The sequence below is a fragment of the Bidens hawaiensis genome, unplaced genomic scaffold (assembly GCF_021521415.1).
Source record: "Bidens hawaiensis isolate Kalapana, Puna unplaced genomic scaffold, B.hawaiensis_p1.1 tig00008539_1, whole genome shotgun sequence".
NCBI classification, from domain to species: domain Eukaryota; kingdom Viridiplantae; phylum Streptophyta; class Magnoliopsida; order Asterales; family Asteraceae; genus Bidens; species Bidens hawaiensis.
In genome coordinates this window covers 495,712-510,364 of record NW_027491612.1, presented here as the reverse complement: position 1 = coordinate 510,364, position 14,653 = coordinate 495,712, and the positions used below count along the sequence as shown (strand labels likewise).

At 35.8% G+C, this 14,653-nt stretch overlaps 1 protein-coding gene and 1 pseudogene across 2 annotated transcripts; one reads left to right on the top strand and one right to left on the bottom strand.

The window, feature by feature from the left end:
- Positions 1-1,980: 1,980 nt before the first annotated feature.
- LOC143529410 (GCN5-related N-acetyltransferase 6, chloroplastic-like) lies at positions 1,981-5,291 on the bottom strand (annotated as a pseudogene). The gene is made up of 10 exons (XR_013134650.1): positions 5,286-5,291; positions 5,189-5,229; positions 4,498-4,641; positions 3,464-3,671; positions 3,226-3,278; positions 3,092-3,128; positions 2,719-2,794; positions 2,537-2,637; positions 2,052-2,208; positions 1,981-2,006 (listed from the first exon to the last, which is right to left on the bottom strand). The product of XR_013134650.1 is annotated as a GCN5-related N-acetyltransferase 6, chloroplastic-like (transcript).
- Positions 5,292-9,029: 3,738 nt separating this feature from the next.
- LOC143529409 (3beta-hydroxysteroid-dehydrogenase/decarboxylase-like) lies at positions 9,030-14,414 on the top strand. The gene is made up of 12 exons (XM_077025216.1): positions 9,030-9,261; positions 9,334-9,426; positions 9,510-9,643; positions 9,715-9,885; positions 9,973-10,089; positions 10,172-10,251; positions 10,608-10,803; positions 10,897-11,014; positions 12,234-12,438; positions 12,523-12,661; positions 12,750-12,816; positions 14,028-14,414. Exons 1-12 carry the CDS (start codon positions 9,030-9,032, stop codon positions 14,222-14,224), a joined length of 1,749 nt encoding a protein of 582 aa, XP_076881331.1. The 3' UTR covers positions 14,225-14,414.
- Positions 14,415-14,653: the final 239 nt, after the last annotated feature.

Here is a 14,653-nt window from a genome sequence, read left to right as displayed (position 1 = left end):
CTGACATGGTGTGTAACTATATGGTACTGAGATGAGGCAGTGAGTTGTTCACAGTGTATCCGGCAATCGAATAGTAGATTACAGCACCCGTAACGACAAGTGCTGCAATGATGATGAGCGCCCAGTACCGTGCCTTGAGTTTGCAAGTCCTAACTTCATCTTCAATTACCACCCGTTCCGAGTACACTTTGTTTAGTGTCCTAACCAAAGTGTACCCAGAAGGGGTGGTAATTGAAGATAAATATTTATTTATCTAACCATGACTAAACCCCACTAAATATATAATAAACAAATAAATATGGATAAATATTTATTTGTTTATTATATATTTAGTCATGATTAGGGCACTAAACAAAGTGTACTCGGAAGGGGTGGTAATTGAAGATGAAGTTAGGACTTGCAAACTCAAGGCACGGTACTGGGCACTCATCATCATTGCAGCCCTTGTCGTTACGGGTGCGGTAATCTACTATTCGATTGCCGGATACACTGTGAACAACTCACTGCCTCATCTTAATACCATATGGTTAAACACCATGTCAGTGAAGGACCACATAGCCCAGACAGCATTTCAAATGGGAGTTGAAGTGCCATCGCCTGTCACTGTTTCGGCTCAACTCGGGACTTTTGTGCTCAACACAAAAGAAAACGAAAATCTTACCAAGCGAGCTGTGGCTGTAAGCTCGTACAACACGTCGGGGCCCTTTTAATCGAGTTCTCGAGCCCGATATTTTCGTCCCTGAACAAATCAAAGGATGGGGGAACAGTGATGAGCCTAGAAGGGGATTTGAAGATGAACGTGAAGCTAACCAAGTTCCCTCTTATTCCCGACACCAAACACCACCAAAAATTCACGTGTCGTTTTTTCTTCAATGGGGTTAAGCTGGACCAAACAGACCATCAGCGATGCTGTGTTACAACAACCCCAGTCCCTTCGAGTTCATGGCATTGACTATATATATATATATATATGTTTGTCTATTATTTGTTATTTTTACTTCAAACATTGCTACGTGACCAGTTATTTCGTAATGTAAGACCCACGCTGACTGTTAATAAAGTATTTGTTTTATTTTCAACACTCGTCATGCATGCTTATTGTCTGTAGAATGAACTAACGTCTAAACCGAGCTTTAAAACTTCTTAAATAATTAATCTACCTTTGATTAGAAAGTAACAAGAGGAAAGAATTAGTGTTGTTAGTGTCTTTGCTTACGAGAACAGAGAAACGGTGATTTTGGCTGAAAGGTGTTGTCTTACGATCCAAGCTTATGGACAAGCAATCCACACCTTTTAGATGCTTGATTGTGGAAAAACAAATGGCTCAAAAGGGGAACCGCACCTTTTGTCATTTGGTCCAATATTTTTTTTTTTCAATTTCTAAAAAGTAACATTAAAATAAATCCATAAATTCCCAATATACACAAATACATATGCCTAAAAATGAAAATAATATAAGATAACAAGAACGATGTCTTCATTCTTTTTAGGGGTGCAAACGAGCAGAGCCGAGCCCGAGCTCGGCTCGTTTAGCTTACATAGAGCTCGAGCTTGAGCTCGAGCTCGGCTCGTTTCGAGCTCTATTTTCAAAGCTCGGGCTCGGCTCGTGAGTAGATTTTCAAACTCGAGCTCGGCACGGGCTCGGCTCGTTTACTATATAACAACTATTTTTTATATAATTATAATTATTTTTATATATTTTTTCATAACATTATATATATATATTAATTATAATTTCAATATATATTTTAAAAAATTATATAAATGATAGGCTCGTTTAGGCTCGCGAGCCGGCTCAAGCTCAATAAATGAAGCTCGGGCTCGGGCTCGCTTATTAAACGAGCTTATTTTTAGGCTCAGGCTCAGGCTCGATTAAGCTCGGCTCGATCGAGCTTTTTAACGAGTCGATCTCGAGTAGCTCACGAGTAGCTCGGCTCATTTGCACCCCTAATTCTTTTAACCCGAACTAACGTGTTCATACTAGCAATCCGAACCATAGTAGTTGCCTAACAAAACATAAATAATAGTAGAAATGATGTTATAAAACTAACCTGCAGAGGCTGCAATGTGAGTGGCTAGCCCTAACATGTTAATTGCAATTCCACGACGGCGGGCATATTTGGCGACAACAACGTTTGAAATGTAGGCATACTTGTGTGCGTCAAAAGGTTGTTTACTTGCCAAAACGCACGACTGCTTCTTTATCTCCTTTAATCAACACACAATAATACAACATTAGATCAACAATGGCAATAATAGTAAAAGGAAGGCAAGGCTAAATATGATTGAATTGCATCACACATGTTTATTCATAACAATAATTTAATCTATTAAAAAAAATACAATTTAAGATGATTTATGCAGACAGTCGAAACACTTTTGTACATCAAAAGGTTATTTACTAGCCAAAAGTCAAAATTCAACTTTTATATGTTTTTGTTCAGCCTTGCTATTTTAGGTCAACATACACGATTTTTGAGATGTTAAGGAGACATTGCAACATCTCACTGTAAAGTGTAAACTAAACCACATTTACCCCGGGATATGTTTCTCCTTGCAAATATTGACGGATGCTCAAATCCATAGTTCCAACTACACTGTTTAAGATGGTTCTTTTCATATTTTTCACTTCTTAACCTGCAAAGTCACAAAAAAAGAAAAATTGTAAAAACCTATATATGTATAATTGTATATAGACACACACACGTCAACTGAGACTTACAGCAACAAGACAGAAACACCGCAACAAGTTCCCATCTTGTCCTAAGCATCTTTTCTTCAAAGCTTTGAACTCCTGCCCAACCAATCAACAACCATTCATAGTTATAGGGATTTCAAAACAAACCATTCACGTTTTCAACATCACTTTAAGCTTTTAATGACCAAATATCAATTAAGATATGACATTCAGGATTAAATAAACACACTTTTTCAGCATTCGAATAGACGTAAGATATGAATCATCGGGCAATATGAGATTTCATTAAGTAGCTAATGCGCATTCCCTTTCAGTATTATGGTTTCATCTAATTGTTACTTTTTTATGTCTTTTTAGCATATCAAAGAAGTATTTTTGGTCTTAATTTGTTACCTGATCAGCATACTTCATCTTAAAAGTTTCAGCATGCCTGAAATTACAAAATGAACATGTCAAGATCAACCAAATAAATTTCAGTTTATATGTGCACTATTTCTGATTAAAGTATGTAAATATTACTAACTGACCGCTTGTAGGCTGAGGCTTCCCAATGGGCTTCTGCACGCAACCATGCTGCCATCTGTCACATAAAACTTTTTTAAAATTAACTCAAAAAGAAAGAGACTATATTACTAGGAGTGTAAACCATTTCGAGCTATATTTGTAAAGCTCCACGTTAGTAGTTTTTCAAGCTCAAAGTCGGCTCGTTTACACCCATGTATATTAGGTTATAATAAGTGAAAAAAAGGTTAGAAAGCAAGCAACCCAATATTCCTCATTCAATATTGCCAAACAAGCAATGTAATAACCAAAGCTAAACATCATGTCAGTGTCTTCCTCATCACTGAGTTGTAACCGACGGAAAACCAACTCGTCGTCATTACTTGGAACAATCAGCCGCCGAATGCTTTGAGTGTTATCCCAATGTGTCTCAAGGGTTCTACATCGCGTGTATGAAATTGGGAAATTTTCTCTGAAATGATTAGAACCAAATGTTAATATATATATATATATATATATATAAAAGTAAGATGAGAAATGAGAAGACGCGTACCTAAAGAGGTTTATGATGACAAAAGAATGTTGTTTCATGCTTCGGTTACTGGAAACCGAAATTTTGAAATGTGGAATTAAGCTTCCATGTAATAAGTCCATATATTTAATTTGTTACAATTACAAGTGGTAATCAACTTAAAGAAAGCATTTTTCCAACCTAATCACTGACAACAAAAATGAAGAAATAAGTGTAATACTTAAATTAAAGCAATAACACTAAAAACCAAACCATGGAATTTTGAAGGGCAAATAATAAGAACCCCTAATTCCATTCGACTTGGGTTAGAAGTAAACAAGAATGATGGATGGGATTTTGATAAGAAGAAGAAGACCCGCCACCAACAGTCAACAACAGCAACAAAATCAGAAACAGCAGCCCTCTTATCAATATTTGGTTTGGTTTGGACCCAAAATTGTAAAACAACTAGTATTTTAACCCCCCGTGTTGCCCCCGGGGGGGGGTTCAATTTTAATAGTGTTTAGGGTTCATGACAAAGTAAAACAAACAGTAAACTTCTAAAAATGCTAATGTGAGCAACATAACGCACCAGCTAGTACGTCCAAACAAAGCAAAAACAATGACAAATATATTACGAACCTAAAAAGGTTTAAAAAAAAAGAAAAAGAAAAACGCCTAAAATTTGATGCTTAAAATGATCCATTTCAACTTGAACAACCCTGTTGTATTGACTACTTCCAGCCTTCCAACATTAAATAACTTCTGCCTCAAATTAAAACAAAACAGTTCCTTAATACATGCTAACCATGAGTCGAAGGCTGACACCGTTATTTCTTTTATTTGATTAAATAAAAGATAATGTGACATCTCATTGTCATCAACCCATAAGAAAGGATCACACCTGTTGTAGGAATTGTTTCCTTCAATCCTGTGTTAAAACAATAAAAATTACCAGTCAACTCCTAATTACATTGGGCTAACGAAAGTGCTGAGCAATGTAACCAAAATGTCAATGTGAATACAATAACATTGTCAAATGCAAAGCCATAGGAAGTGAAACACAACCCAAAACAGATTAAATGGGCAATTGGGCATAATAGACATATGCATAAACAAGTAAACAACAAAATTTAAAAATTCATTTGAAGTCCTTCAACAATGGAAAAGGGAGAATGATCCCTAAATTGAAATTTTCAATTGTATGTCTACAAACAGAACCTAAGCTAGAGAATTAGCCATCACAACAAACATTAAATAGAGCCCTAAAACAGGCATACCTTTCTGGATAGCATTTCATCAATTTGACTTGGTGGACATAAAATTTGGTGAAACACAGCCAAAGCTCGATTCGCACGCACGTAGCAGAGGCACACGGAAGATTGGATTCAAAAAGAAGACACGCAAAACAAAAAGGTAAATAAAAGTTAGATGTGAATCAAATAACCAAATGCAAATCGAATAGCAACACAAATTACCAGGGAGCTGCTATGGCGAGACGATTCACAATCGTGTAAAGCTTCAGTAATATCAAGATCCAGTATCAATTCCAAATAAACAAACAAATCCACTCACCGGCATTACTAGGTGCAAAGATAGGTCCTGAGAAAAAAAATGTTTTTCAAGTTAAAAGTTGCAAAGATAGAATTTGGCATATGGTTTTAATGATGATTTGATAATGTTCATGTTTTAAGGTATTTCGTTATTTTCATTTTTCAAACATGTAACTGTAACTGTAAATGTATGTAGATATGTGTGTCCATCATCCACACCAATACTTACCAGCAAGAACTTGAGTGGTTAGTCCATCACAAAATCCAAAGCATCTGCTATGTAATTGATTTCTTCGTTATTAGGAGCCGACGGCCATGGCTAGGGTTTCGCTGCGACCATCGCCACCACCGTCGCCTTTTCCGTACCGGCAACAGTAATCGTAACATAACACCACCCCACCCCACCCCTACCAAAAGTCCGGAAATCGAACCCGGCAACAGTGATGACGGCAAGTAAACCAAGAAGCTAACATGAAGATCAAAGGTGAATCTGTAGGCTGATCGATAGCCGAGACACGTAGCAATGCCTATGACACCTGCCAACTAAAAATGAAGGAAAGAAATGTACAAACAGTAGAGCAAAAGGTACAACACCTACAACACAAAATCAGAGTATATTTATAAATAAACTAGTCTTTTCTACCCGGCGCTGGCAAAACCCCAGCTTTGAAACACGGACGTTGGTAAAATCCAAGCGTTACAGCGATAAATCGACACGAATTTAGTCAGTGTCGGCTGCGTTCGTTATGACATAGACATGAATTCGGTCGGTAAACTTGGCCATTGGTAAAACCCGAGTGTTATCGGTCATGGGCTTTAAATAAGGCCGCGAGTCTGCGTGAACTCGGTCGGTTTCTTTCAAGTTTGTTGTGTTACCGAAACTAAAACAAAACAAAAATAAATAAACATTTAGTCGGTTTCCATTACATTTTTATGATAACTAAACTAAAAAACAAAATTTATCGGCCAATACGGTGCCGCCAAGTGACCCAACAGGCCACTTGCGACACCAAACTTCTTGATTATATATGGTAATAATTAATACCCCAATCCTACTCCGACTCTCCACAATAATAATTTATCACATGAGAGTGATGTAGCCTTTTTTCTTTCTTTCTTTCTTTTTTTTTATCTCCGCAGACCCAAAACTTGTATTACCAATTTACCTTTATGGTTTTTGCTAAATACATAAATGGGATTTCAATAAACGTGTTTGCGAATAAATGTCCGATGATTTTATAATTTTTTTATTATTATTTTATTCAAATTGAGACTTTGCATATATGGTAGTGGACGCCATGCAATTAGTTTCTTAGTATATTTTCATCATTTAGGAACCATAAACAAGAGGCTACAACAGAGATAGGATAGATACTTGTTGCGAGTCTATTATACTCGTCATAAATAACAAGCACAATGGACTCGGGATACTTGTAGAGCCTACCTTGAGATCGGGTTTCCAAGGTAGCCCATGAAGAAAGCAAAGGTGAATAAGATTGACTGAAGCCCAATAAAAGTCTAGCAAGGGAGGCCCAACAGTAAACGAGGGCCCAAACCAAGTGTGACTAAAGGAGACAAACCCAATAATGGTCCAGTAAGGAGAACGCAACGAGAAAATGTTAACAAGCAACTAGAGGAACTAAATACCTAAAGACATGTTTTGTCAAGTTGCTCAAAAAGGGGAAGACATAGAATATAGTATATAAGTCATGCTGGACAGAAGGTCTGGTCAAGACAGATGCCCCTCGAGACCAGACCATACCATGCCATGACTGTAGAAGATTGATGGGAAGGAACGATGGGAAAGCAAGAGGCTACTAGACAATAACCAAAAGGCCCCAAACCAAGGACTTTCTCTATAATTTATACACCTTATCCCTGCCTATATAAATGGAGAGGAGTTAGTGACCCAAACCAAATTAGAATGATCAAATGTATAATATGTATTATGTATTCCCCATTCATCAATAAATCGGTCATTTTGTTAGAGCATCATTAGAACACTACACGTCTTCTTCTCAGTTTAATTAGGGTTCCAACATACAAAAAAAAAAGTGGAAAAGCATATGGAAATTTGAGACGGCATCGTATATACACAAAAACAAAAGAAGAAGCTAACATATAGTATAAATGTACATCAACTAGGTATTTAATATTGAAGTAACACTTTAGATTAACATCAATCAAGGTTGCTTAAATTGAACATTTCATGTAAATCTCAATTACAAACTATCAATAGTACATTATTTGAAAGAAGATATGGGAATTAAGATTTAGAGAAATTGAGATGAGAAACAAGAGCATTCACATACAAGTAAATTGATGCCCTTACTCTCCTTCTATACATTGCTCTTTTTCAATCATTTTACTTGTTGAGATTTGACTAATGGGCTGCTAGTGTTGTAACCTTGGCTTGGCTTGGTAAGTAGTGTCAACAAATATATTACCATATTATGAGTTTCAAACAAACATGCACTTATGACGTACATATAAAAAGATATAGAAGTGATTTGACTATATAATTTAACTTTGAAAAGCAAAATTTCTTTTCTTAAAAAAAAAAAAAAACTTTCTAGGACTCCAATCCAGGATCTTTGAGTGTTTAAGAGTCTACCATGGGTAGGACTATGTAGGTTACGAATCAGACTTGTGAAACCAATTTACCAAAAGAAGAATTGATAATTGAAAAATGGTTGGGGTCCGGTTCTGGTTTTCAGCATTAATCGGGAAACAGTTCAATTCGGGTATGCAACCAACGAATCAAATATGAACGATGAAGCCTGTTAAGCTTAATCAGTGGATGTGTAAAAACTTTCAAAATCGTTGAAGCGTATGAAGATTAATCGAAGGAAGAACTGGATCAGGCATAATTTCGTAGACCGTGTTACGCGATGTAGGCGCAATGGATTATCAAGTTTCCACACAGAATTATGGATTGAACACGTCTGGGGCCCCAATTTGGTCAGCTTGCATTCAGTTTAGCAGGCTTGGTGGGGATGACAGTAATGAAGACCACAGAACTAAAGTGAATGTGTCGGGACCTGCATAGGCTATTTAAATACCCGGATTAACCCATTTGTAATCAGTCTGATTCCATCCAAATCGGAACGGACCATAACAGTTGCACAGTCCTAGCCACAGGACCACCAACCCCTTCCCCTTGACAACTACACAACTTATCTTACAATCTTTCTCTTAACTTTGAAGCAACATATAGTATATTGCTTATTTCTTATATCATTTCAAATTGATTTAATAGGTTGGTTTGTCATTTGTGATTCGTGTCTTTGTTAAAAAGTTAGAGCATTCTCATCCCATCCTTTATCTCTAACCCAAAAATTACACTAAAACTTAATACATTTTCTCTCTCCATTTTAATTAAATAATACTTTTTATACCTTTTATCATTAACTTTTTCTTTCCTTTACTCACAACCACTTTCAAAATATATTAAAAAATTATAGAAGATGAACAATAACAAAAATATAAAAACTCTTTCACTCATAACATCACTTTCTAAATTATAAAAACACCACTCACATAAAATGAGGGGTTATATGAGAATGCTTGGCCAGTTTATTATATTAAAAATAATAATAATAATAATAATAATAAATAGTCGTCATCTGTGAGTTTTGGCAAAAGTTAACGCCAAGTTCTGTAACAACCAAGCGACCACTACTAGAACCAAACCAACCATCTTCATCATCACTTGAGGCGCCAATAGCCGTTTCCAAATCGGCGATTGATCCTGAGCGCTGGATCAATGGCTTCTCGAAGCTGTGTGGTTATCGGCGGGCGTAGCTTCACGGGGCGATGCCTGGTGGTGAGACTACTGACATTGGGCAATTGGATCGTCCGAATCGCCGATTCCGCTCACTCTCTCCAACTCGATCCGCCCGAGTCTAACTACGACTCGCCCCTCAGGCGGGCTCTCTCTACTGGCCGTGCTTCCTATGCTCACCTTGATGTTCGTCACAAACCTTCAATTCAAAATGGTACCGACCTATACTCTTCTCTTTCAATTGCTCTGCCCTAACAACTTAATTATTAATAATTTATTTATGCAGCTATTGAAGGCTCAGAAGTCCTCTTTTACATGGATGATGATATTCATTCTTGCAATCAAGATTTCTATTTTGCTTACTCAATAATTGTTCAAGGTTAAACATCAATCAATTCACCTTTCACTTTCATTCATTACATAATCAATCTCTTATTATATATCTTATTATCTGCTGTTTAGGTGCCAAAAATGTTGTCAATGCCGCTCGCCGATGCAAAGTTAAGCGCTTAATATACACCAGTACTGCCGATGTTGTCTTTGATGCTTCACATGATATACGCAGTGGAAATGAGACCTTAATATACTCTTCAAAAGTATGTATGCCGTCATCTTTTATTAACAACACCTATACTGTTTGTTTAAACGCTGTGATGATTCTTTGCAGTTTAAGGATCTGTATAGTGAACTTAAAGCTCAAGCAGAGGCATACGTGCTGCTTGCTAATGACATCGATGGACTACTTACGTGTGCTATTCGCCCAAGCAATGTTTTTGGACCCGGAGACACGCTTCTTTTGCCATCTTTTATCCAAGTTGCAAAATCTGCTTGGGCTAAGGTTTCAAAACTTGATTCATTTTTTTTATTTCTTATACATAAACTACGTGGTTATTCATTATATAAGTAATAGAGTCTCTCATTCCAGTTCATTATAGGAGGTGATCAAACGACTTCTGACTTCACTTACGTGGAAAATGTGGCCCATGCACTTATCTGTGCAGAAGCTGCTTTGACTTCGCACATGCTGGTTGTATCTGGAAAGGTATCATTGCATTCTTAATAATATTTGTTTTGTTTTATGTGACATTATTAGTGAATAAATGATATGCCCGAATTTATTCTAGGTGTTCTTCATCACTAATTTTCAGCCAACAAAATCCTGGCAGTTTGCCTTATGTATGCTGGAGGGCTTAGGTTATTACAGGTAATGAATGATGATTTGATCTAACAGCTTTCTATTTTCATCTGTGGCGTTGTCATAAACCACAATGATCAACAAATCTAGGTTATATTTATGGCATAAATACCCTTCTCTTGTCAACTAATGAGAGTTTCAGTGCAAGAACAAGAAGAAGGGTATAACAGTCATATTATTTGTATATAATGAAATTTTTTTTATGAGTATTTTAAATGTATATTTTTAAGGAAAAATGGTCTTTCTATAAGAAAAGAAAGAGCATGGTGGTTGAAAAAGCTAGTCACTCTTAAATATCTTTATTTAGGACGCTTTCAGACAGATTTTAATTTAGTTTTTATTATTTTATTTGTTTATGACTGCAGACCCATCATCAAACTTCCTGATGTGGTTGTACGGTGCATTGTTTTTCTCATAAAATGGATGGATTTAAATATAAGTTCTAGAGACCATAAGCATGTTTCAGTTCACAATACAATCCAATTAATGTCACGAACTAGAACTTATAATTGCTCTGCAGCTGAACGGCATCTTCAGTACTCGCCAATCGTGCCACTTGATGTAAGTTTTACATGTTCAACGAATCCAAATATTCTTTTGTATCCTTTTTATAAATCTAACATTTATTGTTATTGATTGATGAATAATATACAGGATGGTATCACATTGACTGTCAAATCATTCAAACTTTTAGCTAAAGATTGGCCTACTACAAGATATGGAGACGTAATTGAGCAATCCAAAATTGAGGAAATATTAGGGAGTGGGGAAGGTAACAATCATGTTTCATATATACCTGTGAAAACTTGCATAGAATCATATTTACCATTGAATTAAATATACAATATGACCGTCATACCCTTCTCTTTCCCGTTACTCTCCAAACTCTGATATCTTAATGCACGCTTTCTGGGAAGGGTATAAACGTCATAAATTTGAAAATGGGTATATTTGATTTTATTGTTTCTGTGGGGAATGGGGTGTCAATCGTGTCGGGTTGGCGGGTTGAAATGTTCAACCCAAGCACGGCCCATATTCTATTTGTGTCAAAACATTAACCCTAACCCGCACACACTTAAAATTGTGTAACCCGAACATGGCCCATTTAATCCATTTATCTAAACGTGTCAAACGGGTTGGTGTGTTGCTTAAAATGGGTTAAACGGGTTAGTGGGTCGATTTGTTTAATTTAACTGGTTGACGGGTCAACCTGTTTAACTAAACGGGTTAAACATGTCAACCCCAACACGATCTGTTTAATTAAACAAGTAAACTCAAACACGACCTGTTTTTTAAACGGGTTAGATATGTCAACCAAAAACTTGATTATTTTTGTTCTGTGTTGGAAATCGCCACCCCTAAATTTATACCATGTTTTGAGGGGGATATATAAAAGAAAAGGTTACACGAATGGTCCCTGTGGTATGTTCAGATATTATTTATGGTTCTCAAGTATGAGAAAGTACACCAGTAGTCCGAACTTGTATATAAACATAACACAGATGGTCCTTGATAGTTGACACGGATGGAGCTTAATTTTCTGTTCAATTTGCACAAAATGACCAAAATGCCCCTTATAATTAAAAGTAAAAAAATATAAAGCCTAAAAAAATAATAGATAATAATCATAATATAGTTTATTAAAAGGTGGGCCCATTACAAACTTTAAATGACTATAGTTTATTTTCAAAGTTATAGGGTATTTTAGTCATTTTATAAATTTTAACAGAAAAAGTAGCATCTGTCCAGGTCAGTGACCATTTGTGTTATGTTTATACATAAGTTTAGACCAGTGGTGTACTATCTCATACTTGAGGACCAAAATTTAAATTTTGAACACACCACAAGGACCATTTGTGTATTTTCTTCTATATGAAATTACTCTCTTTTAAATTAAAATTTAGTGGATGAAATACAAGGTGGCAAGATGATGGAATCTAAGGTTACTTCAGAATAACGTAATATTTATTACTATTATTTTGTGGACGCAGTTGCGGATATTTTATTGTGGAGAGATGAAAAGAGATCATTCATATGCTTTCTTGGAGTAGCTTTTCTCTATTACTGGTTTTGTGTATGTGAAAGAAGGATTGTGTCCTCTACTGCTCAGCTTCTGCTGCTTATCGTAGTCTTACTTTTTGGATATGCTAGAATCTCACCTAAAGTCTATGGGTATGCTAGATTTTCATCTAAAATGTAAGCATAATTCATAATCCCTTTGTCAACAATAGCATTAAAATTTTAATATTTTTTGGATATCTGATTGGCCCTGCTTTGTAGCTCGAGGATGTTGCCATTGTTTGAGTTGTCTGAGATGAGTATGAGGAGTTTTGTTAGAAGCATAGTAAACATATGGAATGAAGTAGGTCATGTAGCTAGATCTTTGGCAGAAGGAAACGACTGGAGTTTGTTTTTTAAGGTATTTTCCAATTTACCCATTTTAGTTTCTTAATATTTAACACGTCTTTTATTTGTTCAACTGTCACGAACTTTGTGTTTGCTTGCAGGTAGTAGTGGCAATTTATCTTTTCCAGCTGCTAGTGGTGAACAACTTTCCCACATCAATGGGACTAGGTATGATTTTTGTGTTTTTTGTCATTGCTTCATGTTAAGGAAAATCAACGGTTATTGGAAAAACCAATCCGTAACCGAACAAAACCGAAGTTAAATAACTGAACCCAAACCAAAACGGACGGTTTGGCTTTATGTTTCCGTGAAAACCGTATTTTTTGGTTTGAAAGCATGTAGAAAAACCAGAATATATGGATTTTCACTTATATATATTGAATGTTAAGTAATTCATAAGAATTTAATAAATAGTGTAACCGAAATATTTAAGTGCAAATGTATAATAATCAGTTAAATCATTAATTAACAAAAAGATTTAGGCCCAAATTCCATTATGTTGGGCCATTTTATTTTGGCTCAAAATTTTAAAGCCCAAATAGTAAAACCGAGACCGCACTGAACTCCAACTTAAAAAACTGAAGACGAGCGGTTTTCAAAATTTTAAATAACTGAATTTTCGGTTTTTGGTTCGGCATGAGCCCATAACCGACCTATGCACACCCTAGTCATGGATTAAGGTAGCGAAATGGGCGGGTCAGGCAGGTTGTGTAACGGGTCAAAACGTGTAAAATCTGGTGTGGATAGGTTAACACGAAACATGTTTTGGAAGTTTTTCTATAAGTAATTACTAATTAATGTGCCCAATACGAGTACAAATTTTATAGTATTATAACAATAATATGCTCTTCTTGAGTAAAATGATTTAGAAGTTTTACGTTTAAAAATACACTTCGCACGACTATTGACCATTTTGACTTGCTTCCTTTCTTTTTTAGCAAATCTTTTTTATTTGACCCGTTTGACTCATTAGATATTTACAGTTAAACTTAACCCGAATCGACCTGTTCATAAGTATTTGACCCATTTGATCCATTCATCTTTCATTTATTAGATAACTTTGTATACAAATTTTATAGTATTATAACAATAATATGCTCTTCTTGAGTAAAATGATTTAGAAGTTTTACGTTTAAAAATACACTTCGCACGACTATTGACCATTTTGACTTGCTTCCTTTCTTTTTTAGCAAATCTTTTTTATTTGACCCGTTTGACTCATTAGATATTTACAGTTAAACTTAACCCGAATCGACCTGTTCATAAGTATTTGACCCATTTGATCCATTCATCTTTCATTTATTAGATAACTTTGTATTCATAATTCTATTGGTTTGACTATTTCCTTCATTTGACTTTGGGTTGACCTCTTCTTGCAGGGCTGGCCTTTTCGTTTATATTCTGCTTGATATATGAGCAATATGATGTTGAGATCAATGGAATTATAGGAATCATATTTGAAATCGTGAGGCAGTCGATTGTATGTGTGACAAGTCGTCTACTCATTCCAACACCGTCTCCGTTATGTATCAATACCACGAAACCCACAAAATCAAACGATCAGCGACAAGCATAATGGTACTAGGTTTGCAAACAAAACTATGTATGCCGGTTACGTTTGTGTGTGAAAATTTACTTGAACATAGTCTTAACTCCATTTCAACATAGAGGAAATTATGACCATATATGTTAAACGAAGCACTTCCGTTCATGAATAAAGAAGATACGTGAGTGCAAGGGCCAGCCTATTGTCGAGGGGGGCGAGTTTATATTAGTAAACATGCAACTTTTTAAAGAAAGAAATAACATGCAACTATTCTTAACAGATGATCAAGAATGAAAGGAAAAGTCGAATGGGGAATCGTTTAAACCCAACGTGTAAAGATTTGAGCTTTTCATGTTACATAATGTCGAAGTTTGGTTTGGGGTTTTCAAGGTATGGGAGTAACATTGCCGTTATAGGCTATGAAAATAGGCACAAGAAAAAATGTGGGGCAACGGATGA